The sequence below is a fragment of the Phaenicophaeus curvirostris genome, chromosome 3 (genome assembly GCF_032191515.1).
Source record: "Phaenicophaeus curvirostris isolate KB17595 chromosome 3, BPBGC_Pcur_1.0, whole genome shotgun sequence".
NCBI classification, from domain to species: domain Eukaryota; kingdom Metazoa; phylum Chordata; class Aves; order Cuculiformes; family Cuculidae; genus Phaenicophaeus; species Phaenicophaeus curvirostris.
The window spans coordinates 17,252,512-17,275,118 of NC_091394.1; the positions used below are offsets into that span (position 1 = coordinate 17,252,512).

The 22,607-nt window shown below is 54.5% G+C and overlaps 2 protein-coding genes across 2 annotated transcripts; both read left to right on the plus strand.

Moving 5' to 3' along the window:
• The first annotated feature begins 8,507 nt into the window (after nt 1–8,507).
• Nucleotides 8,508–10,976, plus strand: LOC138718499 (forkhead box protein J1-like). Its single transcript, XM_069853007.1, has 2 exons — nt 8,508–9,011; nt 10,197–10,976. The coding sequence occupies exons 1-2, from the start codon at nt 8,508–8,510 to the stop codon at nt 10,974–10,976; spliced, it is 1,284 nt and encodes a 427-aa protein (XP_069709108.1).
• Nucleotides 10,977–16,905: 5,929 nt separating this feature from the next.
• On the plus strand, nt 16,906–19,374 carry LOC138718500 (forkhead box protein J1-like). The gene is made up of 2 exons (XM_069853009.1): nt 16,906–17,409; nt 18,595–19,374. The coding sequence occupies exons 1-2, from the start codon at nt 16,906–16,908 to the stop codon at nt 19,372–19,374; spliced, it is 1,284 nt and encodes a 427-aa protein (XP_069709110.1).
• Nucleotides 19,375–22,607: the final 3,233 nt, after the last annotated feature.

Below are 22,607 nucleotides of genomic sequence, written 5' to 3' on the forward strand. Positions count from 1 at the left end.
TCAGCAGCTTTGCAGCAACGAGGAGGGCTTCCTGAGCTGCCTGTGGAGGACAGGGGTTGGGGTTCCAGGGACTCAAAGCCCTGGCCTCCAGCACGTGCACGGACAGCCAGAAAGTCTCTAGGGACTCTCGTGGTCAGGTGTTGGTGGCCATGGACTGCTGCTGAGCCCTGCTGGACCACCTATTGCAGGCGTGGGAGATGTCCGTGCCAGCTTCTCCTTCCTTCCTTTTGATCCTCTCTCTGGGTGCGCTGGAGGAGAGGTGAATGGGGGAAGGAGGGAGAAACAGGAGCCCATCTTCCTCGCCTCTGTGGCAGGAGGCCACAGGAAGGCAGTGGTGGGATCCATGCAGGGAAGCAGGGTCTGCCCCGTCCTCAGTGACTCCAGCTCTTGGACCCTGAGACCACACAGACTCCTCGTGTCGGACTGCCAGCAGCCCTTTTCCCTCCCTGGTGCCCAGGCCACACTTGTGGCATCAGCTCAGCCTTCCCCGCATCCCTGCTCAGGTTCGTAATCTGTACCTTGGCCACGCTCTTGGTCTGGTCACTCATGCGAAAGAACAGTGGGATCAGGCTTCTCCACACATGCTCCTTTGTCTGCTGCTTGTTGTTCCCCACCACCATCTGCATCGCATCTTTGAAGAGGCAGATGGAGAGCTCTCGCAGCTGGCTGCACTCCTGGAAGGGAGGAGGACAGGAGACTTGGAGCGAGAGCCGCTCCCAGAGCAGGGTCGAGGGCAGGGCTGCTGTGAGAGGAGATGCTTTGGAGCCAGACTCCACAGCCAGGAGGGAAAACCCCGGCCCAAATAGCCCTGCGGGACTGGGCTGATGGGCAGTTGTCCTTGCAGAGGGCCGAGCGGTGGGGCTGAGGCTCCCACAGCAGCCTTACATCATCAAAGACCGGCCGGAGCTTCTCCAGCAGCTGCAGAGCCACGGGGCTGGCCTCCTTCCTCCCCAGATGACGCAGCACGTTCTGGACAACCAGCAGAGCCTTCATCTTGTCCTCGGAGCCGGCATTCTCCTGGGTGCCCATGACGTCCGGCAGCAGGTCTAGCATTTTCCTTGCCTGTATCAAGCACAGAATTCCCTTTCGCAAAATGGGGAAAGAGCACCCTAGCACAAATTCTCTGGCCACTGAGCACTAGCCTCCGCGTTACCCACAGCCCCAGCCCCAGGCTGCCAACGTGGCTGCAGCCTGTCCGTGCCCCGCTCACCGTCTCAGGTCTCTGCAACAGTGTCACCAGGCTTCTGAGCTCCAGTGAGAGCAGACCCGGGCTTGTACGCTGCAGGAACCTCTGGGTTTGGTCCTGGCCAGCAATCTCCTCTGCGTTCCCGTAACCTGAGGCCAGCAGCTGGAAGAAAGAGAGCAGTGGGAGACTGGCAGGAGTTGCAGGGTTCCCCACACCGTGAGGCTCCCTGAGGGCAAGGGCTCCGGGGCCCACGCAGCGTGGGGTGGCCCTGGCACAGTTGGCGTAAAGGAACCCAGTGCTGGGCCGGTCCCTGCCGGCCCCAAGGGGCCGTGGCCGTATGTCCTGGAGGAGGTGACCATCTGGGGGCAGGTGGGAGGGGAGATGGCCGGGCCCCTTTTCCCGCAGAGGCAGATGCAGCCCAGAGAGCGAGCAAGGACTGCTCTGGCCACTCACAGACAAACGAAGGAAGCAGGCGACCTCCTCTGCGTTGGAGCTGAAGACGCCGTGCAGCCATTTGCCCTGGAGCTGTCGGAGCAGCTCGCTCAAGGCCTTCTCCACCGTGTGGGGCTGGGAAAGCAGCACATCCCAGATGGCCAGAGCAGCCCTGCAGGACCAGAGCGCTCTGTCAGCAGAGCTGCCTCGACACCGCGCGGTTCCTGGGACAGCCCGCAGGATCCAGGCAGTCCTGCAGCCCCGGCCCCTTCCAGACCTTTGCTTGGGGGCCGGGTCCCTGCCTGGGCGAGCAGGAGGGGTCTGGGATAGCGTTCCTGTTGCTGCTGGGCATGGAAGAAGCTCACAGGGACTGTTGGGGTCAGTACCTGTCACACGACGGAGACAACCCCAACAGGATCGTGACCACTTCCCTGGGACACCAGTCGGTCACCAGCAGAAGCAGCGAGTCCAGGCTGTGCCGGGCTGATGCCGTGCAGATGCACTCCCTGTTTTCATAGATGCACCTCACGATGTCCGGAACCTGGAGGGCACACAGGGGAGGTCGGGGCTGCTGCTGGAGTGCAGCCATTTCCCAAGAAACCACTGCCCTTCCCATCCGACTGTGCTGCCAGGTGCCTGAGGCACCTGGGTCAGGGAGAGAGGGATACGGGGACACACAAAGCCTGGAAGCGCTCAAGGGAAGGGCACAGCAAGGCAGCCACATGCCACTTACCTGCGCTAGCCATGAGGCGGGCTCTCCCATGGCCACATCCAGGATGCTGCTCGCCGCCTCCTTGGCATCCAGGCTTGAGTCTCTCAGGGCCTTAATGGCCATGAGGACGAGCTCTGTCTTCTCAGAAGGCTCGAGGTATTTTCCAAATGCCTGCGGGCGGAAGGAAGGCAGGGAAGACACGTCTCACCGAGTGCCCGGATGGTGCTACTCCGCTGAGCTGGGGGAGCAGCTCTGGGCACGGATGTCCTGGCAGCAGTGCCCGCAGGAAAGCTGGCAGCAGGGGCTGCACTCGGTGCACAATGGAGCACGGGGACAGAGAGCCCTCAGCATGGGGGAGGAAGGGTGGAGGCTGTGGGCACAGTGCTGGGCCCGCGGAGAACCGGGGCTTGCTGGACACCAGGAGATCTGAAGCTGCTGCTGGGTCCCTGCTCGCGGACAGCAGCAACCCCCTCACTGAGGCCATGCCACCGCACTCATTCTGGATCCCTTTGCTCACACGAGTCTCCTGCTGATGTGCTCATTACCATGGCAATGCGGCTTGCGCTTGGTGAAGTCAGCCAGGTGTCCTCAGCTTCCTGCTCCCTTTGTTTCTCTGGATGTTCTCGATCATCCTGTGGACGTGCCGTGCCTAAACACGAGGGGATCACGGAAGAGTGGATAAATGAGAGGCAGGGGACGTCTGGAAGCTGGCTTGCTGCCGCATTGCTGTGTTCAGGTAGTTCTTGGGCTCCTCTTTCACCAGCATCTGCAGAGCACAACCACAACGGTTCCTGGCAGCCGCCAGCAGACCCAGCACCAGGCGGTGGAGCAGGAGGAGACCCTCTGCCTCTGCCCCCAGAGAACCCTCCACCACCCCCAGTGCCAGGCTCTCTGCTTGCAGGGCTTCACAGCGGCACCCGAGTCCCCTCGTAGCAGCTCAGTGTCCACGCACGCTTGTCCCTGCCCTCCTCACAGTGTGCCGGTGCCCGGAACATTGACCCCATCCCCAGACCCGCTGCCTGTCCGCTCACCTCGAAATTCTCTGCCGGCTCCAATTTGCGGCAGTAGGCGTTCAGGTCCTGGGGCAAGTCCTGGCACTGGGCAGGTTTGCACAGGGTGCAGAGGGACTGTGGAGAATGCATCGTCTGGGCCTCCTCCTGGCAACCAGGGACAGAGAGGCAAACGGGGAGCGTGAGAAGGTTGGCACACGGCCAGCAGGACTGGGGTGCTGGGGCTGCAGTGCTGCCCAGGAGAGCCAGGGGAGACGCTCTGTCCGGCCAGCAGCCCCGGCAGCAGAGCCGGCGGCCCCGTCGGGAGACACGGGCACAGCTCCCATGCAAAGGGATGCGAGTACCTTCACTGAGAAGGTTAGAGACCCGAGGATGAGCTGCACGGGTTCTTCTTGCCCTCTGTCCTGAGTCACCAAGCTGGACGCAGCAGAGGAGTCACCTAGCAAAGGAGGAAAGTAGGGAGGGCTGTAGAGAGGGGCTGCAGGTAAACGTGAGGAGAAGAAGGAGCTCTGCCCTCTGTCCAGACCTGTCCCCGCTCCCCTGGCCCAGTTTTCCCGTGGGTGTCTCGTCTGGAGGGTGCCTGGCAGATGGGTTGCAATGCTGGAGCACAGCGTGGAAAGCCACCTCCCGCCCTGGGGGAGGCTGTGCTGGGTTCGGCAGGGCACGAAAGGTAAAGGTAAAGCTGCTCCTGGCTCTTTACGATGCACAGCCAACCAGCTGCTCTGGTACGCTGGGGAAATCCTTCAGCAATGAATGTCAGAAGGCTCAGATTTCTGCCAAAGCTTCCTGGCAGCTCGGCACAGCCTTTTCTGCAAACAACTCCTTGGCTTCCACAGAACTGAACGCTGGGATGGGACGTGCCCAAAGGGAACAGTCGGAGGATAGCAATCCAAGGCCCCCAGGAAATGAGCCCTCTGCAGAAGTCCCTGTCCCATCACCAGCACCACCCAGCTCCTCTTTCCTAAACCTGGTGCCGATAACATGGTCACAAAACCACACTGTGATGTGGAAATGAGGAGCTGAGCATGAGTGAGTGTCAGGTGGCTGCAAGGGCAGCAGAACAGCCCCCTTCGATGTTGCGGGAAGGAGACTGATCACATCTACATTCCACCAAGGCCAGCAGCATCCCAGTGATGCTCCTCTGATAAGGTTTCTCCTTCCCATTTCCAGGGGCATTTGCTGAAATGCCCTCGCGTGCCCCTTCAAGCTTGACTAAAATTGAAGACCCACAGCTCCAGGAAAGAGGAAGATTGTGAAGTGGAAGAAGTCTCTGGTCAGGTGAGGCAGGAGATTTGGGGCTGGTGTCTGCATAGGGTCACTTGTGGACCAGACAAGAGCCCGCTCCCAGCCCCAAACACGCACTGCTCATCACCGTCCATCAGCTGTGGGTCTTCAGTTTTAGTCAAGTTTTGACTAGTCGAAAATAACAGCCTGGGTTGTTCACTATTGGATCCACAGTTTTTCGATGTTATGGATATTTAAACAATATATGATACCAGGCACATACAACACTTAAAATATGCACATGCATTATCTAATAAGGCTTGCATCAATTGTCTAACAAGCATTTCAAGTCTGGTAAAATATTGTTCTCCATTGCTTTGCCTCATCACAAAGAATTTCTTCCTCATGTCTACTCTAAGTCCTCCCCTTTCAAACCTGAACTCACTCCCACTCGCCCTGTCACCACGTGCCATCCCCAGCTTTATTGTAGCCCCTTCAGGTGCCACAAGGCCACTACGAGGTCTCCCGAGAGCCTTCTCTTCTCCAGGCTGAACAACCCAAACTCTCTCAGCCTGTCCTCGTCGCAGAGGTGCCTCAGCCCCAGTCCGTGCTCCAGCTACAGCCACGGCAGGAGGAGCTGCGTGACAGGAGCTGCTCACATCAGCCGCGTTTGCACCTGGCAGGAGACACGGCTGTGCCCCATCCCCACGCCAGTGCTGAGCCCAGCACCATGGGCCTTCCTCAGCCTTGCCTTCCTGGGTGGTGAGATGTCCTGTCCTGACACCCAGGACATCCTCCTGTGGCCAGAAGGAAGGACGGAGCCCATCACTTGTCCCACAGGGGCTGCACGTGTTTTTCTCGCCTCGCTATTCCCCGCTGTTGGCACAATAAATCTGGACAAGTCTGGTGTCCCACAGGCTCCCAGATCCCATCTGAGGGTGCAGGGGAAGGCTCCTTCAACTCTCACCAAGTGCTGGCACAGCCCTTGCGCTGGCAGACCCCTCAGGGTAGGACACCCACCCCCTGCCCCACGACGCTTCCCCACAGCTGGGACAGACCCCCACCACAACCCCACTAAAACCCCACCCTTTTCAGCAGCAACCACAAGCCATCAGAGATGTCCAACCAACAAGGCTGGGGACATCGAGGACAGTGCCTCTGCTCCCAGCCCCCATCAGCCCCGCCTGCACCCTGCCTCAGCCTCCTCCCTCTCAGGGCAGATGTTCCTGACCGGCACCTCCGGCATCTCCTGCCGGGTACAGCCCAGATCAGGAGGGGCAGTCAGCAAGAAGGCCAAGCATCATGCTCCAGCCAACACCACCAAGAAGCAGGAGGCCTCCCTGCAGGATAACATCCCACTGAAGAAAAAAAAGACAAAGCCGGTGCGCCGGCTGGCCAAACACTAGAGGAGCCTCTGAGAGGTGAATCTGGACAAGGACGGAGCGGCGGTGGGCAGTGCTGGGACACAGAGAGATCCAAAGGCCGGTGCCTGCACTCACCCTCTCCAGCCCCAGCCCTCTCCCAGATCCCTGTTCCTTGTTTAATTCAGTAACAGGACTGTGTGTTCACTTGCCAGCACCTCTCTGCTTGCAGAACTATTTGCAGTGGGAGAGGGGGATGAGGGTGTTAACGCAGCCCCTGCCCAGCCCATGGTGACTGAGCTGGGCTTGGGACTGACACTGAGAGGTTGGGGAGACGGGGCATCACTCCAGGTGCTGAATACCCCTGGGAGCCCAGTTTTTACCACAGATTGCCTTTTTTTTTTTGTTTTGTGTGTGTGTGAGTGTGTGTGTGTTCTAAGTCCTCCTCTTGCAAAGCTCGTGTCCTGCAAAGACAGCTGTGCCAAGGTCCTGACCTTGCCTCCCAAACGGACCAGAGAGTGGAGAAACTCCAGAAGCTGTGGAGTTGGACAGCCTGGGGCCTCCCAAAAGGTTCTCCTGGAGCTCTGCAGAGAAGCAGCAGCTGTCCCACCAGCGTGCGCAGCCTAAGGGCTCCCTTCCACACGCATGTTCCTTGGCTTTCCCCAAGCTTGCTGCCCCCTGCTAGCAGAGGAGATTCCAGGGAAACAAGGGCTGTCTTTGCTCAGCACTTGGAGCTGCTTCTCTCCACTCAGCTGAGGCACAAAGGCTGCAGCCCTCCTCCATCATGCAAACCTTGTGTGCCTGTCCCACAGGTCCCCCAGACATCGTGTGCAGGGAATTCCTTGGGAAGGACCAAAGGCTGGGGAAAGGAATGGATCTAGGTGGATGGGGGTGGGAAGCAGGGTGGAAAAGAGGAGCACGGAAATCATACGGTCACCAGTTCATGCAAGTTGGGAAGGACGGGGTGGGTAGTCCTTTAGACCTCAAGCTCCAGCAGTGCCAGTGAGGATGTCAGGCCAAGATGCTGGGGGGGTTCATCCAGTGGGGTCTAAAAAGCCTCAAAGGATTGAGGCCTGACATCGCACAGCTTCACATCTTCGCGTTGTCCACTCTAGGAATGATGGTGGCCGTAGCGAAGTGTCTCTCTCCCAGCCACCTTCTCTTTAAATCACTATAAAGAGCTTCCACATAGCAGAAAACGGCAGTTGGCTGCAGTTGTGAGACACGGTGACATCAGGAAAGCAGCTCAATCAGCAGCTGGCGTGAAGAAATCCTTGTGGAAGAAGAGGAGGAGAGCATGGCAGAGGGAGAGGTGTCTCAGCCGGCTTCGTTGTGGGGAATGCAGACCTTGAAAGACAAAGTATCAGACAATAAAAGCTGATCTCCTATGGCAACTGTTATTTTCAAGTTGGGGGATGTCACTCGGACGGGTTCAGGGGCGGCAGCGGTGGCAGAAAGCCGCGGGGAGCGTTGGACTCTCTGGGGAGGGAGATGGTACGAGCCCATGGGATAGCAGTGCTGAGGGCTGAGCCGTGTGGCTGGAGCGAAGCCGGCTGTCAGGAGCAGTGAGTTTGCACAGGGGATGGTTATTGTTATCACTCTTTTTCTTCTTTGAATTCCCCCGTGCCCCATCCAGACCACGGCAGCGAGTGCTTCTGGGATCTCCCTTAGTGTGGGCACAGGAGCTGGCAGGGGCCGGGTGGTGACACTGGGCACCAAGCTTCGGAACAAGGTGTGGCTGCCCTGAAGCTTCTTTTGGGGAGAAAAGCCTGTTCTGTGGGAGCGGGGCAGGTGGTTCTGCTGGCCCCGCCCCCCGCTGACTGTTGGGCGCAGCGTCATTCGAAAGGAGGAACCTCCAGCCCCAGCCGCCCCGCGCAGCCCGTGCAGAGCTCCTCATCCCCGGCCGGCCTCGGCGGGCTCGCTCCTTGCCCAAAGACACGGGATCGCAGGTTCGTAGCAAAGCAGGGAAGGCAGACACTGCATCCCCAGCCTGGGATTAACGGAGGGCTGAACGGGCAGCTGGCTCTGCGTGAGGGTGTGCCTGGGGTGGGTCTGCGCGGTCCCCCACCGCGTTGTGTTGGGGTGCCAGGAGCAGGGAGGAGCAGGAATAACGTGGAAGAGAGGGAAGCTGAAGACGTTTTGTCCAGGTCTTTCATCTTGACATTTTGTCCTGCTTAGCAACGTGTGGGAGAAACGCCCACTCTGTTTGGGACAGCAGGGCTGGATGTTGGTTACGTAAGGGGTGGTTTTAGTCGTTGTTTTATTGATTTCTTTCTGAATCCAAGACTTGCTGGGCCCACGAGGGTTGGGTGATACTGGGATGTAGGGGTTTGAGTGAATTTTCCCAAGCTTCCGGGCTGGTAGATCATCCAGGGGAGGTGTCACGGCTCTGGTGCGCAGCAGCCCGGGGATGGATCTCACTCAGCGGCACTGGGAGCACCCAGTCCCAGCCTTGCTCACAGGCCAGAGAGCAGCTGCTCCTCAGAGAGCCTCATCCCTTCCCTGTTGTCATTGCAGGATCTGCTCCGTCCCCTCCCTCCGCTTCAGACGCACCCCGTGAATGCCAGAGTTGCCGATGAGGCATGGCTGAGGGGTGGCAGAGCCACGAGGAGACAGGGAAGGACAGAGGGCAGGAGGGCAGCAGGAGAGACTTGGACGATGTGGACGACAGCCTGCCCAACCTGACGTGGCTGCTGGACTTCTCCATCATCAGCGCTAGCATGGGCAACTCCTCCTGCTGCCCCAGCAGCCCGGACCCCCACAGCTGTCAGGGCAACCCCAGCTTTGCCGCACTGTGCTCACCCCTGGGCACTGACTCAGTGCGCATGGAAACGCCCCACACTCCCCGCATGCCCATCTCCTCCTCCAGCTGGATGACGGAGCACCACGTTGTGTCCACGCACCCTCAGCTGACGGAGGGCATTGACTACCAGACCAACCCCTACATCAAGCCACCCTACTCCTACACCACCCTCATCTGCATGGCGATGGAAGCCAGCAAGGAGCCCCACGTCACCCTCTCCGACGTCTACAAGTGGATTACCGACAACTTCTGCTACTTCCGTCAAGCTGATCCCGTGTGGCAGGTAGGACATTTGAGAACTCTTGCCCTGCCCCATCTCCCCTTATGGCTGGGAAGGGCCTTTCACAGCTTCCATCGTGTAAGAGAGAGCTCAGGGTCATTTTTGGAGTGGAAAGGTCCCCATTGCGCTGTTGGTCCCTGCATCTCCTCTTGACTCTGGAGTGAAGGTGTCTCTGTCTCCCACTTCAGCTTCCTGTAGCTTGCTGCCCTGCTCCATCTCAGAGGACACTCTCCAGCACGGGTGGCTTTCTAGAATGTGGTGGGGCAGGAGGCACCTGGATTGCTCCTCCCTCTGCTCTAGTTATTCCCAGCCCAAATCCAGAGCGTGCTAGCTATCCTGCACCACTGTTCCCCCAGGCAGGGCTGAGCTAAACCTTTCTTAGCCCCCCGCCCAGGAACTGTCCACCACCTCCCTGGGCAAGTGGGTGTCTGGAGGCTATTGAAGCCCACCAGAGAGAAAGGTAGGGAAGCCCTTGGTCCCTCTCCAGGGCCACAGGTGTTCCCCAGACTCCCCGTGCTGGGAAACTTACGGGAGGGACTCTATGGGAGAAGCTGAGTACCAGAATCTTGACTTTCTCTTGCAAACTCATGGCTGGATATTCACCACACTTTTAATTCAAAGTGTTCATTGACAGAAGGAAGAGATGCAGGAGGTACACAAGGTTCTTGCAGGGAGGAAGGATTAATATATTAACCCACCAGGAAATATGGCTGGAAAAGCAGAAAATCCTCTTTTTCTTTCTTTCTCTTCCCCATAGTCTTCCCCCCACCTCCTTTAAGCAGTGGCTGATGAGGATGCAGTGATTTTACCCGGAGCTCCTCTGGGCCAGAAGGCACCTCTGGGGACACACAGGGCTGGGGTGGGACAGCCCCCGTGCCTCTCCAGTTTTGCCCGTCCGGTTTGTGTCAGCCTGGCAGCAGGCAGACATGTGCCTGTATTTTAGCAAACCGCTTTCCCCGCAACACTAACAGGAGGTGTGGGTCAAGCTGGGGATGCGAGGAGGGCCCTGATGGTGCTGTCCACCATGGTGATGCCACATGTTGCCGCTGGTCATGGGGCCACATGGATGTAAAGACCCTCCTCTTCCTCCTGGCTGCAAAGATGCTTCTCCACCAGCCTCCCCACGCAGATAGTTGCGGCACCAGCCAATGATTGTTCCACCTTGTTTTTTTTTCTCTTTTTTCCCAGAACTCCATCCGGCACAACCTCTCCTCAAACAAGCGCTTCATCAAGGTGCCTCGAGAGAAGGACAAGCCAGGGAGAGGTGGCTTTTGGAAGCTTGACCCGCAATACGTTGAGCAGCTCAAGAGCGGTGCCTTCAAAAAGCAGAGGATGCGCCCAGTGCAGATCCACCCAGCCTCCACTGCGAAAGCCCAGCAAGAAGCACAGCGTGGTGCCTCCCTGGCTGCTTCAGCTTGTGCCTCCAATAAAGTCCTCTCTGTCAACCTGGAGTCACAGCTGCTGCTGAAAGAGTTTGAAGAAGGTCTTGGCAACCAGAACTGGAATCCAGTGGATGGCAAAAGAGGGCTCAAGCGCAAGCAGCCCTTGCCCAAGCAAACAGCCAAAGCGTGTCGGCTTTCCAATTCCGCCTTGCTGAGCCAGGAGGAGCAGACCCAGCTGGGATCCCTGAAAGGGGACTCTGACCCCAGCCTGAACAGAGAGGTCTCCACTTTTGGGGATCTGGAGCTCTTATCTCCAGTCAGCCTCAAAACGCTCAACCTGGAGTTGATGGCACAAGGGCACCACTTTGAATGTCCCCAGGGGCCGGAGCAGGTCCTCACTGAGTCCTCCCAGAACAGCCTGAGCCTGGACGAAAGCTTCGTGGCCACTTCTTTCCTGCAGCATCTCTGTGATGAAGGGACAAGCGATCTCTCAAATTCTGCCAATGCGGAGCAGTTGTTTGAAGTCAGCGATGCATCTGTAATAGCGGATGTCAGCAACTGGATCAATCTGGATTCCCTCTTGTAAGAGGCCAGTCACCGATCAAAGCCCACGTGTGCTTTAGCAGGATGCTCCTCCCACGCTACTGGGACTTCCAAGAACTGGATTCTTCACCTCTCCTTCGCTGTAGGTTATTAGAGATAGAGTAGGCATCAGGTAGGAGTGAGCAGAAGCTGTAGTGTCAGTGGTTTGCCTTAGACTTGTTGAGAAGTCAAAGATTGTAGAGAATTTCTGTTTAGTAACAACAGCATTTAGGACCTTTAATGTTAGCCGCAATATTTATTGAGAGAGGTTGTAGCTTATGAATTAATAAAGAAGCCTTTAAAAAATCCCATTATCCTTGTTGCAATTTGTACTCAAATTTGGGGAGAGGGTGGGAGTGTGGAGGTGGGAGAATCATAGAATCATAGAACCACAGAATCGTAGAATACTTTGGGTTAAAGGGACCTTAGAGATCATCTAGTTCCAACTCCCCTGCCATGGGCAGGGACACCTCCCACAAGATCAGGCTGCCCAGGGCCCTGTCCAACCTGGCCTTGAGCACCTCCAGGGATGATGCAGCCACAACTTCCCTGGAAAAGTTCTGCATTCCTTCCCCAGTAAAGCACGAGGCAAGCTGAGAATTGAATATCTTCAGGTCACGCAAGGGGCAGAGCAGGGCCTTGGGCTGTTGCTTTGTCCAGGTGCCACCGCCTGAAGTCCCCTGGGATGCCACCACATTGGTGGGGATAGTGTCCGGTGGGCACAGGGCTACAGGCTCTGGAGTGTGGTGTGGATGTATTTGTCTGTACTGATAAGGCCTCTCTTTATTTGCTGTTCTCATTATATTTCCCTCTGTTGGGGCCTCCATACGGTGCCAAAGGGCTGCAGAGATTTGTGTGTGATTTCACCTTTTAATGGGATGTTATTTACAATTAAAAAGAATAAATAAGAACAAGCCTTTTGCCTCCTTGTTCTCCTCCAGCCCCTCCTGACCCTGTCAGACCCTCTCTCCTGGAGGTGGGGGTCACCCCACCAGCCCAGCCCTGCCTGTACACCCGGCCCGGATACACAGGTGCCCTCACGCCGCTCCGCAGCAGCACAGTGATTCCTCATGGGAAAACTGATGCACAAACAGCCAGCTGCGTGACAACGGCTACACGCTCTCTGTGGCACAAGGGTGGCTCTGTCTCGAGGCCTGGGAGCTGCTCCCAGCCCCTGGAGCATCCTTCCCTGTCCCTGCGCGGAGCTCCTGGGCGTGACATGGTGTAAGCACTCGACACTGTCCTTCTGCTCATGCCATGTTCCTACCCCTGTATTCACAGAATCACTAGGTATGGAAAGACCTCCAGGCTCATCTAGTCCAATCATTCCTATCAACCACTAAACCGTGCCCCTCAGCACCTCATCCACCTGCCATTTACATGACTCAATCCCCTCACTGGGCAGCCTCTGCCAGTGCCCAATGACCCTTTCTGTGAAAAATTAGTTGTAGAGAGCAACAAGGTCTCCCCTCAGCCTCCTCTTCTCTATCCCTCCACATGCCCTGTGAAACACAAGTGGCTTTGGAGACCTGGTGGGCACAGGAGTGTGAGCAGAGCTGCACAGAAGCTGCAGAAACAACCAAATCCTTGCAAAATCAACTAAGCTGAGAAGCAGTCAGGCTCTGCCAGGGCTGTGAAGAAGATCACCTCATGCTCAGCTGCTGGGGCAGGCGCGGTGGGGGCAGTGGGTCAAGAGGCAGCAGGTTTGGGAAGCTCCGAGGTGTTTTAACACAGGGTGCGCAGCACAAAGTGCGATCAGCATAAAAGCCCAAACTCTCCAATACTCTGTGAAATCAAGTTTTACTCATTACAACAATAAATGTAATAAATGATTCGTAGGGATTAACAGCGTTAACAGTAACAGCTTTCCAGGCAACTGTCACGGTCCACTCGTGGACGCGTGATGGTTCGTTTCATTTATGGTTTCAGAGCGCAAATAATTCAAAGAGTCAAGGGAGTCAAACTTCAGTCTAACCTGGCACTTTATTACTTATGCCCGTAAAGCGACGTACGATAGAAAGAGACAGAGAACAAGGAAAGAGATGGGGAGAAGAGGGAAGGAAAAGGGGTTCATGGCTACCACCACGGGTCCCCAGATGTCCGGCGTCTCTGGGAGACAAGGTCCAGAAGGCGTTCTGCTGTTTTGGTCTTTGATGGAGGTGATCCCAGAGTGGGGGGGTCTTCTTCTGTCTCGGTCTTCTGTTCCCCCCTAATTCAGCTGCTCCAGAGCTGTCTTTTATGCCAGTCAATACATGCCTTGCGCATTCAACTCTGGCTTTGCAGCCTAAAAATGTAGATTTATACTCTTAAAATTGGCTTTCATGTCCTATAGGCTTTGGATCCTAATAAAAAGACTTCGGGCTATATCAATGCGAGTTTTGGCTCTCCACATTTGAGTCTGTAAACTAAAGACTTTGCACCCTAAAAATAAAGCTTCATACCCTAAAATGAGGATTACAACTCTAAAATATAAGCTTAGTACCCCAACAAAGAAGGGTTGACACACTACAGATGAGGCCTTGTATTCTAAAAATTAGGATCTGGATTTGAAACTGATTCTTTGAGCCTTAAAAATGTTGGACCCAAAATATGTTTGGATGATACAATAAGGCTTTCAACAATAAAAAAATGAGGCTTTAAGGCCTTAATTGAGGTTTAGATGACGAGTCTGAACAATTACATTGCGGCTTTGTACCCTAGAACTCATGCTTTGGACTCTAACTATTACTTTTGAAACTGAAAATGGTACTTTGGACCCTACAGTGATAACTCAAACTCTACAACTGCAAGTCTTAGGAAGAAAGTGGCTTTGGCCCTAAAAATGAGAGTGTAGACCTGCAAGATGAAGCTTTGGGCCTTAAAATAAGATGATGGGTCCTAAAATTAAGACTTGGAGCTGCAAAAGATAGGCTTGGACCCCGTCAATGAGAATTTAGACCCTAAATCTAAAACTTTTGAGTTCTTTAATCTTAGGTTTGGATACCGAAATGAGGATTTAGAATCTGAAATGACCTTTTGTGTCTCAAACTAATATTTGGATGCTAAAAATGAGACTTTGTGATCTAAAACTGAGGTTTTGACCCTGAAAACTAAGCATCAGGCCTAGTTTAATGTATTTGACCTAAAATGAAGGTTTGGACCCTGAAGATGTGGCTTTGGGCTCTACGAATGAGCATTTGGAAATTAATAAAAAGAGCTTTGGGCCCTAAAAATGATGACTTAGGCTCCAAATTGAGGCTTTTGTACCATTAGATTTGTGTTCTGTGCCTTCAAAACGTAGCTTTGGACTACAAAATTTTACAGGCTTTGTGCCAAACCCAGGTAGGTTATGGCTCAAAGCCAAGAACCTGAGCTTTAAAAAAGCTTTTTTTTACCCAAAGAGTGTGCACACCTTGTACCAAGAGAGTGTTCATCCCTCAGTTGGGCATGTCCTTGAGCAGCCCGATGGGATTTGCTCTGAGCGTGAGGTTGGCCTGGGGATCTCTTGATGTTCGCTCTAAACAACACGGACCTGGGCCACGTACCTGTTTTGCTGCCTCAGGTGATGCTCCTGCTGCTCCTGGCACCCCAAGCCCTGATCGCTGCAGTCAGGACCACTCAGTCATGGAGGTGATGGGTGTGGTCTCCAGTGACTGGTGTTTAGACCTGAACTCCAAAAGGGAGTGCTGGAAGCTGTATCCTGCTAATATGGCCTTCTGAGGTTCTTTCAGCACAGACCAGAACGCCTCAGGCCTTGATTTCAGTAATTCTGCTGTCCTAAGTCCTGGTGGCTGTGGAGTGAAGACCTCAGGTTTATCGTACATCCTGGTCACAGAACTTGTTGACAGTAATTTCTGTCTGACAGGAACTTTCTTTTCTCCTTGTCCTCCTCCTCTGCAGCTCTGAGGTTCCCCTGCCTGCATTTGGCTCTGCTTTGCTGCTTGGCTGCCTTGTGTGGGTTTACCCTTGGGCTGGCTAGTCACAACCAGCTTTTTTCCAGCGGAGGTTTTTCCAGCGGAGTCCTGTGGGATGGCTGGCTGCCTCCTGGGAAAGGACACAACAGGGGAAATTTGCCTGAGAATGCAACAAGCCACGTGCCTGTGTGTGCAGCCACTGGCACCTCAACTGATGGCTGCGCTCAGCTCAGGAGAGTAAAATCCCTGCGTCAGGACGCTCGGCTGACAAGCAGCTGTCCCTGAGCAGAACCATGCAGGGGACTCTCCTGAAGGGCCAGAGAGGAACCAACCCTCTGAAATGTGGGGCTTCCAGCAGCCCCACCCCAGCCCTCTGAGCGCTGCCGTCACCACTGTTGGGCAGTGATGAATGGTATGTGTTTGGGGCTGGAAACGGATTCTTCCCTGGTCCAAAAGTGAACCTGTACAGACACCAGCCTCAGATTGCCTGCCTCACCTGACCAGAGACTTCTTCTGCATCACCGTATTCTTCATTTTCCGGAATCCTGGGATTTCAATATGACTCAAGCTAGCAGCAGCAACTGAGGGCAGTTCAGCAAATGCCCCTGGAAAGTGGAAAGAGAAACCTTATCAGAAGAGCATCACTGGGATGCTGCTGGCCCTAGTGGAATGTAGACCTGATCAGTCTTCAGAGGCAGCCGTGGCCACCTTTGAGTACTTGAGGGGCTCCAGCTCCTTGTGTCCTGGAAAACCACACAAGATGGATGGAGGCACTCATCCAGTGTCACTTCCGCAGGCCTTTCCCAAGGGTGCCCATTGCAACCATTGCATCACCCAAACAGGTCATATTTTTGGACCTTCTCTGCAGACAGGGTGTTGTTTTAAGAGAAGCCTCTCAGATCCGGGGAAGGGATGCAACGACCACGCAGACAGCCAGGGTTTGAACTGCTGTCTTACCGGGCAGGTAATCCTTGGTGTCTATCAGGTTGTGGGCAGCTACAAGGTTTCTTGCCAGGCGAAACACTGGCCTCTGGACAGACACGGCCTCATCTCCAACCTGGATCCATTTGGGGATACTGTTGGAGGAACCAAGGGCAGCAACGAGCGCTTCTGGGATCTCCCTTAGTGTGGGCACAGGAGCTGGCAGGGGCCGGGTGGTGACACTGGGCACCAAGCTTCGGAACAAGGTGTGGCTGCCCTGAAGCTTCTTTTGGGGAGAAAAGCCTGTTCTGTGGGAGCGGGGCAGGTGGTTCTGCTGGCCCCGCCCCCCGCTGACTGTTGGGCGCAGCGTCATTCGAAAGGAGTAACCTCCAGCCCCAGCCGCCCCGCGCAGCCCGTGCAGAGCTCCTCGTCCCCGGCCGGCCTCGGCGGGCTCGCTCCTTGCCCAAAGACACGGGATCGCAGGTTCGTAGCAAAGCAGGGAAGGCAGACACTGCATCCCCAGCCTGGGAGTAACGGAGGGCTGAACGGGCAGCTGGCTCTGCGTGAGGGTGTGCCTGGGGTGGGTCTGCGCGGTCCCCCACCGCGTTGTGTTGGGGTGCCAGGAGCAGGGAGGAGCAGGAATAACGTGGAAGAGAGGGAAGCTGAAGGCGTTTTGTCCAGGTCTTTCATCTTGACATTTTGTCCTGCTTAGCAACGTGTGGGAGAAACGCCCACTCTGTTTGGGACGGCAGGGCTGGATGTTGGTTACGTAAGGGGTGGTTTTAGTCGTTGTTGTTTTATTGATTACTTTCTGAGTCCAAGACTTGCTGGGCCCACGAGGGTTGGGTGATACTGGGATGTAGGGGTTTGAGTGAATTTTCGCAAGCTTCCGGGCTGGTAGATCATCCAGGGGAGGTGTCACGGCTCTGGTGCGCAGCAGCCCGGGGATGGATCTCACTCAGCGGCACTGGGAGCACCCAGTCCCAGCCTTGCTCACAGGCCAGAGAGCAGCTGCTCCTCAGAGAGCCTCATCCCTTCCCTGTTGTCATTGCAGGATCTGCTCCGTCCCCTCCCTCCGCTTCAGACGCACCCCGTGAATGCCAGAGCTGCCGATGAGGCATGGCTGAGGGGTGGCAGAGCCACGAGGAGACAGGGAAGGACAGAGGGCAGGAGGGCAGCAGGAGAGACTCGGACGATGTGGACGACAGCCTGCCCAACCTGACGTGGCTGCTGGACTTCTCCATCATCAGCGCTAGCATGGGCAACTCCTCCTGCTGCCCCAGCAGCCCGGACCCCCACAGCTGTCAGGGCATCCCCAGCTTTGCCGCACCGTGCTCACCCCTGGGCACTGACTCAGTGCGCATGGAAACGCCCCACACTCCCCGCATGCCCATCTCCTCCTCCAGCTGGATGACGGAGCACCACGTTGTGTCCACGCACCCTCAGCTGACGGAGGGCATTGACAACCAGACCAACCCCTACATCAAGCCACCCTACTCCTACACCACCCTCATCTGCATGGCGATGGAAGCCAGCAAGGAGCCCCACGTCACCCTCTCCGACATCTACAAGTGGATTACCGACAACTTCTGCTACTTCCGTCAAGCTGATCCCGTGTGGCAGGTAGGACATTTGAGAACTCTTGCCCTGCCCCATCTCCCCTTATGGCTGGGAAGGGCCTTTCACAGCTTCCATCGTGTAAGAGAGAGCTCAGGGTCATTTTTGGAGTGGAAAGGTCCCCATTGCGCTGTTGGTCCCTGCATCTCCTCTTGACTCTGGAGTGAAGGTGTCTCTGTCTCCCACTTCAGCTTCCTGTAGCTTGCTGCCCTGCTCCATCTCAGAGGACACTCTCCAGCACGGGTGGCTTTCTAGAATGTGGTGGGGCAGGAGGCACCTGGATTGCTCCTCCCTCTGCTCTAGTTATTCCCAGCCCAAATCCAGAGCGTGCTAGCTATCCTGCACCACTGTTCCCCCAGGCAGGGCTGAGCTAAACCTTTCTTAGCCCCCCGCCCAGGAACTGTCCACCACCTCCCTGGGCAAGTGGGTGTCTGGAGGCTATTGAAGCCCACCAGAGAGAAAGGTAGGGAAGCCCTTGGTCCCTCTCCAGGGCCACAGGTGTTCCCCAGACTCCCCGTGCTGGGAAACTTACGGGAGGGACTCTATGGGAGAAGCTGAGTACCAGAATCTTGACTTTCTCTTGCAAACTCATGGCTGGATATTCACCACACTTTTAATTCAAAGTGTTCATTGACAGAAGGAAGAGATGCAGGAGGTACACAAGGTTCTTGCAGGGAGGAAGGATTAATATATTAACCCACCAGGAAATATGGCTGGAAAAGCAGAAAATCCTCTTTTTCTTTCTTTCTCTTCCCCATAGTCTTCCCCCCACCTCCTTTAAGCAGTGGCTGATGAGGATGCAGTGATTTTACCCGGAGCTCCTCTGGGCCAGAAGGCACCTCTGGGGACACACAGGGCTGGGGTGGGACAGCCCCCGTGCCTCTCCAGTTTTGCCCGTCCGGTTTGTGTCAGCCTGGCAGCAGGCAGACATGTGCCTGTATTTTAGCAAACCGCTTTCCCCGCAACACTAACAGGAGGTGTGGGTCAAGCTGGGGATGCGAGGAGGGCCCTGATGGTGCTGTCCACCATGGTGATGCCACATGTTGCCGCTGGTCATGGGGCCACATGGATGTAAAGACCCTCCTCTTCCTCCTGGCTGCAAAGATGCTTCTCCACCAGCCTCCCCACGCAGATAGTTGCGGCACCAGCCAATGATTGTTCCACCTTGTTTTTTTTTCTCTTTTTTCCCAGAACTCCATCCGGCACAACCTCTCCTCAAACAAGCGCTTCATCAAGGTGCCTCGAGAGAAGGACAAGCCAGGGAGAGGTGGCTTTTGGAAGCTTGACCCGCAATACGTTGAGCAGCTCAAGAGCGGTGCCTTCAAAAAGCAGAGGATGCGCCCAGTGCAGATCCACCCAGCCTCCACTGCGAAAGCCCAGCAAGAAGCACAGCGTGGTGCCTCCCTGGCTGCTTCAGCTTGTGCCTCCAATAAAGTCCTCTCTGTCAACCTGGAGTCACAGCTGCTGCTGAAAGAGTTTGAAGAAGGTCTTGGCAACCAGAACTGGAATCCAGTGGATGGCAAAAGAGGGCTCAAGCGCAAGCAGCCCTTGCCCAAGCAAACAGCCAAAGCGTGTCGGCTTTCCAATTCCGCCTTGCTGAGCCAGGAGGAGCAGACCCAGCTGGGATCCCTGAAAGGGGACTCTGACCCCAGCCTGAACAGAGAGGTCTCCACTTTTGGGGATCTGGAGCTCTTATCTCCAGTCAGCCTCAAAACGCTCAACCTGGAGTTGATGGCACAAGGGCACCACTTTGAATGTCCCCAGGGGCCGGAGCAGGTCCTCACTGAGTCCTCCCAGAACAGCCTGAGCCTGGACGAAAGCTTCGTGGCCACTTCTTTCCTGCAGCATCTCTGTGATGAAGGGACAAGCGATCTCTCAAATTCTGCCAATGCGGAGCAGTTGTTTGAAGTCAGCGATGCATCTGTAATAGCGGATGTCAGCAACTGGATCAATCTGGATTCCCTCTTGTAAGAGGCCAGTCACCGATCAAAGCCCACGTGTGCTTTAGCAGGATGCTCCTCCCACGCTACTGGGACTTCCAAGAACTGGATTCTTCACCTCTCCTTCGCTGTAGGTTATTAGAGATAGAGTAGGCATCAGGTAGGAGTGAGCAGAAGCTGTAGTGTCAGTGGTTTGCCTTAGACTTGTTGAGAAGTCAAAGATTGTAGAGAATTTCTGTTTAGTAACAACAGCATTTAGGACCTTTAATGTTAGCCGCAATATTTATTGAGAGAGGTTGTAGCTTATGAATTAATAAAGAAGCCTTTAAAAAATCCCATTATCCTTGTTGCAATTTGTACTCAAATTTGGGGAGAGGGTGGGAGTGTGGAGGTGGGAGAATCATAGAATCATAGAACCACAGAATCGTAGAATACTTTGGGTTAAAGGGACCTTAGAGATCATCTAGTTCCAACTCCCCTGCCATGGGCAGGGACACCTCCCACAAGATCAGGCTGCCCAGGGCCCTGTCCAACCTGGCCTTGAGCACCTCCAGGGATGATGCAGCCACAACTTCCCTGGAAAAGTTCTGCATTCCTTCCCCAGTAAAGCACGAGGCAAGCTGAGAATTGAATATCTTCAGGTCACGCAAGGGGCAGAGCAGGGCCTTGGGCTGTTGCTTTGTCCAGGTGCCACCGCCTGAAGTCCCCTGGGATGCCACCACATTGGTGGGGATAGTGTCCGGTGGGCACAGGGCTACAGGCTCTGGAGTGTGGTGTGGATGTATTTGTCTGTACTGATAAGGCCTCTCTTTATTTGCTGTTCTCATTATATTTCCCTCTGTTGGGGCCTCCATACGGTGCCAAAGGGCTGCAGAGATTTGTGTGTGATTTCACCTTTTAATGGGATGTTATTTACAATTAAAAAGAATAAATAAGAACAAGCCTTTTGCCTCCTTGTTCTCCTCCAGCCCCTCCTGACCCTGTCAGACCCTCTCTCCTGGAGGTGGGGGTCACCCCACCAGCCCAGCCCTGCCTGTACACCCGGCCCGGATACACAGGTGCCCTCACCCCGCTCCGCAGCAGCACAGTGATTCCTCATGGGAAAACTGATGCACAAACAGCCAGCTGCGTGACAACGGCTACACGCTCTCTGTGGCACAAGGGTGGCTCTGTCTCGAGGCCTGGGAGCTGCTCCCAGCCCCTGGAGCATCCTTCCCTGTCCCTGCGCGGAGCTCCTGGGCGTGACATGGTGTAAGCACTCGACACTGTCCTTCTGCTCATGCCATGTTCCTACCCCTGTATTCACAGAATCACTAGGTATGGAAAGACCTCCAGGCTCATCTAGTCCAATCATTCCTATCAACCACTAAACCGTGCCCCTCAGCACCTCATCCACCTGCCATTTACATGACTCAATCCCCTCACTGGGCAGCCTCTGCCAGTGCCCAATGACCCTTTCTGTGAAAAATTAGTTGTAGAGAGCAACAAGGTCTCCCCTCAGCCTCCTCTTCTCTATCCCTCCACATGCCCTGTGAAACACAAGTGGCTTTGGAGACCTGGTGGGCACAGGAGTGTGAGCAGAGCTGCACAGAAGCTGCAGAAACAACCAAATCCTTGCAAAATCAACTAAGCTGAGAAGCAGTCAGGCTCTGCCAGGGCTGTGAAGAAGATCACCTCATGCTCAGCTGCTGGGGCAGGCGCGGTGGGGGCAGTGGGTCAAGAGGCAGCAGGTTTGGGAAGCTCCGAGGTGTTTTAACACAGGGTGCGCAGCACAAAGTGCGATCAGCATAAAAGCCCAAACTCTCCAATACTCTGTGAAATCAAGTTTTACTCATTACAACAATAAATGTAATAAATGATTCGTAGGGATTAACAGCGTTAACAGTAACAGCTTTCCAGGCAACTGTCACGGTCCACTCGTGGACGCGTGATGGTTCGTTTCATTTATGGTTTCAGAGCGCAAATAATTCAAAGAGTCAAGGGAGTCAAACTTCAGTCTAACCTGGCACTTTATTACTTATGCCCGTAAAGCGACGTACGATAGAAAGAGACAGAGAACAAGGAAAGAGATGGGGAGAAGAGGGAAGGAAAAGGGGTTCATGGCTACCACCACGGGTCCCCAGATGTCCGGCGTCTCTGGGAGACAAGGTCCAGAAGGCGTTCTGCTGTTTTGGTCTTTGATGGAGGTGATCCCAGAGTGGGGGGGTCTTCTTCTGTCTCGGTCTTCTGTTCCCCCCTAATTCAGCTGCTCCAGAGCTGTCTTTTATGCCAGTCAATACATGCCTTGCGCATTCAACTCTGGCTTTGCAGCCTAAAAATGTAGATTTATACTCTTAAAATTGGCTTTCATGTCCTATAGGCTTTGGATCCTAATAAAAAGACTTCGGGCTATATCAATGCGAGTTTTGGCTCTCCACATTTGAGTCTGTAAACTAAAGACTTTGCACCCTAAAAATAAAGCTTCATACCCTAAAATGAGGATTACAACTCTAAAATATAAGCTTAGTACCCCAACAAAGAAGGGTTGACACACTACAGATGAGGCCTTGTATTCTAAAAATTAGGATCTGGATTTGAAACTGATTCTTTGAGCCTTAAAAATGTTGGACCCAAAATATGTTTGGATGATACAATAAGGCTTTCAACAATAAAAAAATGAGGCTTTAAGGCCTTAATTGAGGTTTAGATGACGAGTCTGAACAATTACATTGCGGCTTTGTACCCTAGAACTCATGCTTTGGACTCTAACTATTACTTTTGAAACTGAAAATGGTACTTTGGACCCTACAGTGATAACTCAAACTCTACAACTGCAAGTCTTAGGAAGAAAGTGGCTTTGGCCCTAAAAATGAGAGTGTAGACCTGCAAGATGAAGCTTTGGGCCTTAAAATAAGATGATGGGTCCTAAAATTAAGACTTGGAGCTGCAAAAGATAGGCTTGGACCCCGTCAATGAGAATTTAGACCCTAAATCTAAAACTTTTGAGTTCTTTAATCTTAGGTTTGGATACCGAAATGAGGATTTAGAATCTGAAATGACCTTTTGTGTCTCAAACTAATATTTGGATGCTAAAAATGAGACTTTGTGATCTAAAACTGAGGTTTTGACCCTGAAAACTAAGCATCAGGCCTAGTTTAATGTATTTGACCTAAAATGAAGGTTTGGACCCTGAAGATGTGGCTTTGGGCTCTACGAATGAGCATTTGGAAATTAATAAAAAGAGCTTTGGGCCCTAAAAATGATGACTTAGGCTCCAAATTGAGG

What these genes read in the sequence shown, in the direction of transcription:
- LOC138718500 (XM_069853009.1), top strand. Translation starts at nt 16,906, where the DNA reads ATGGCTGAGGGGTGGCAGAGCCACGAGGAGACAGGGAAGGACAGAGGG. An exon ending in AAGCTGATCCCGTGTGGCAG is followed by an intron (nt 17,410 to 18,594) that starts GTAGGACATTTG and finishes CTTTTTTCCCAG; the next exon opens with AACTCCATCCGGCACAACCT.
- LOC138718499 (XM_069853007.1), top strand. Translation starts at nt 8,508, where the DNA reads ATGGCTGAGGGGTGGCAGAGCCACGAGGAGACAGGGAAGGACAGAGGG. An exon ending in AAGCTGATCCCGTGTGGCAG is followed by an intron (nt 9,012 to 10,196) that starts GTAGGACATTTG and finishes CTTTTTTCCCAG; the next exon opens with AACTCCATCCGGCACAACCT.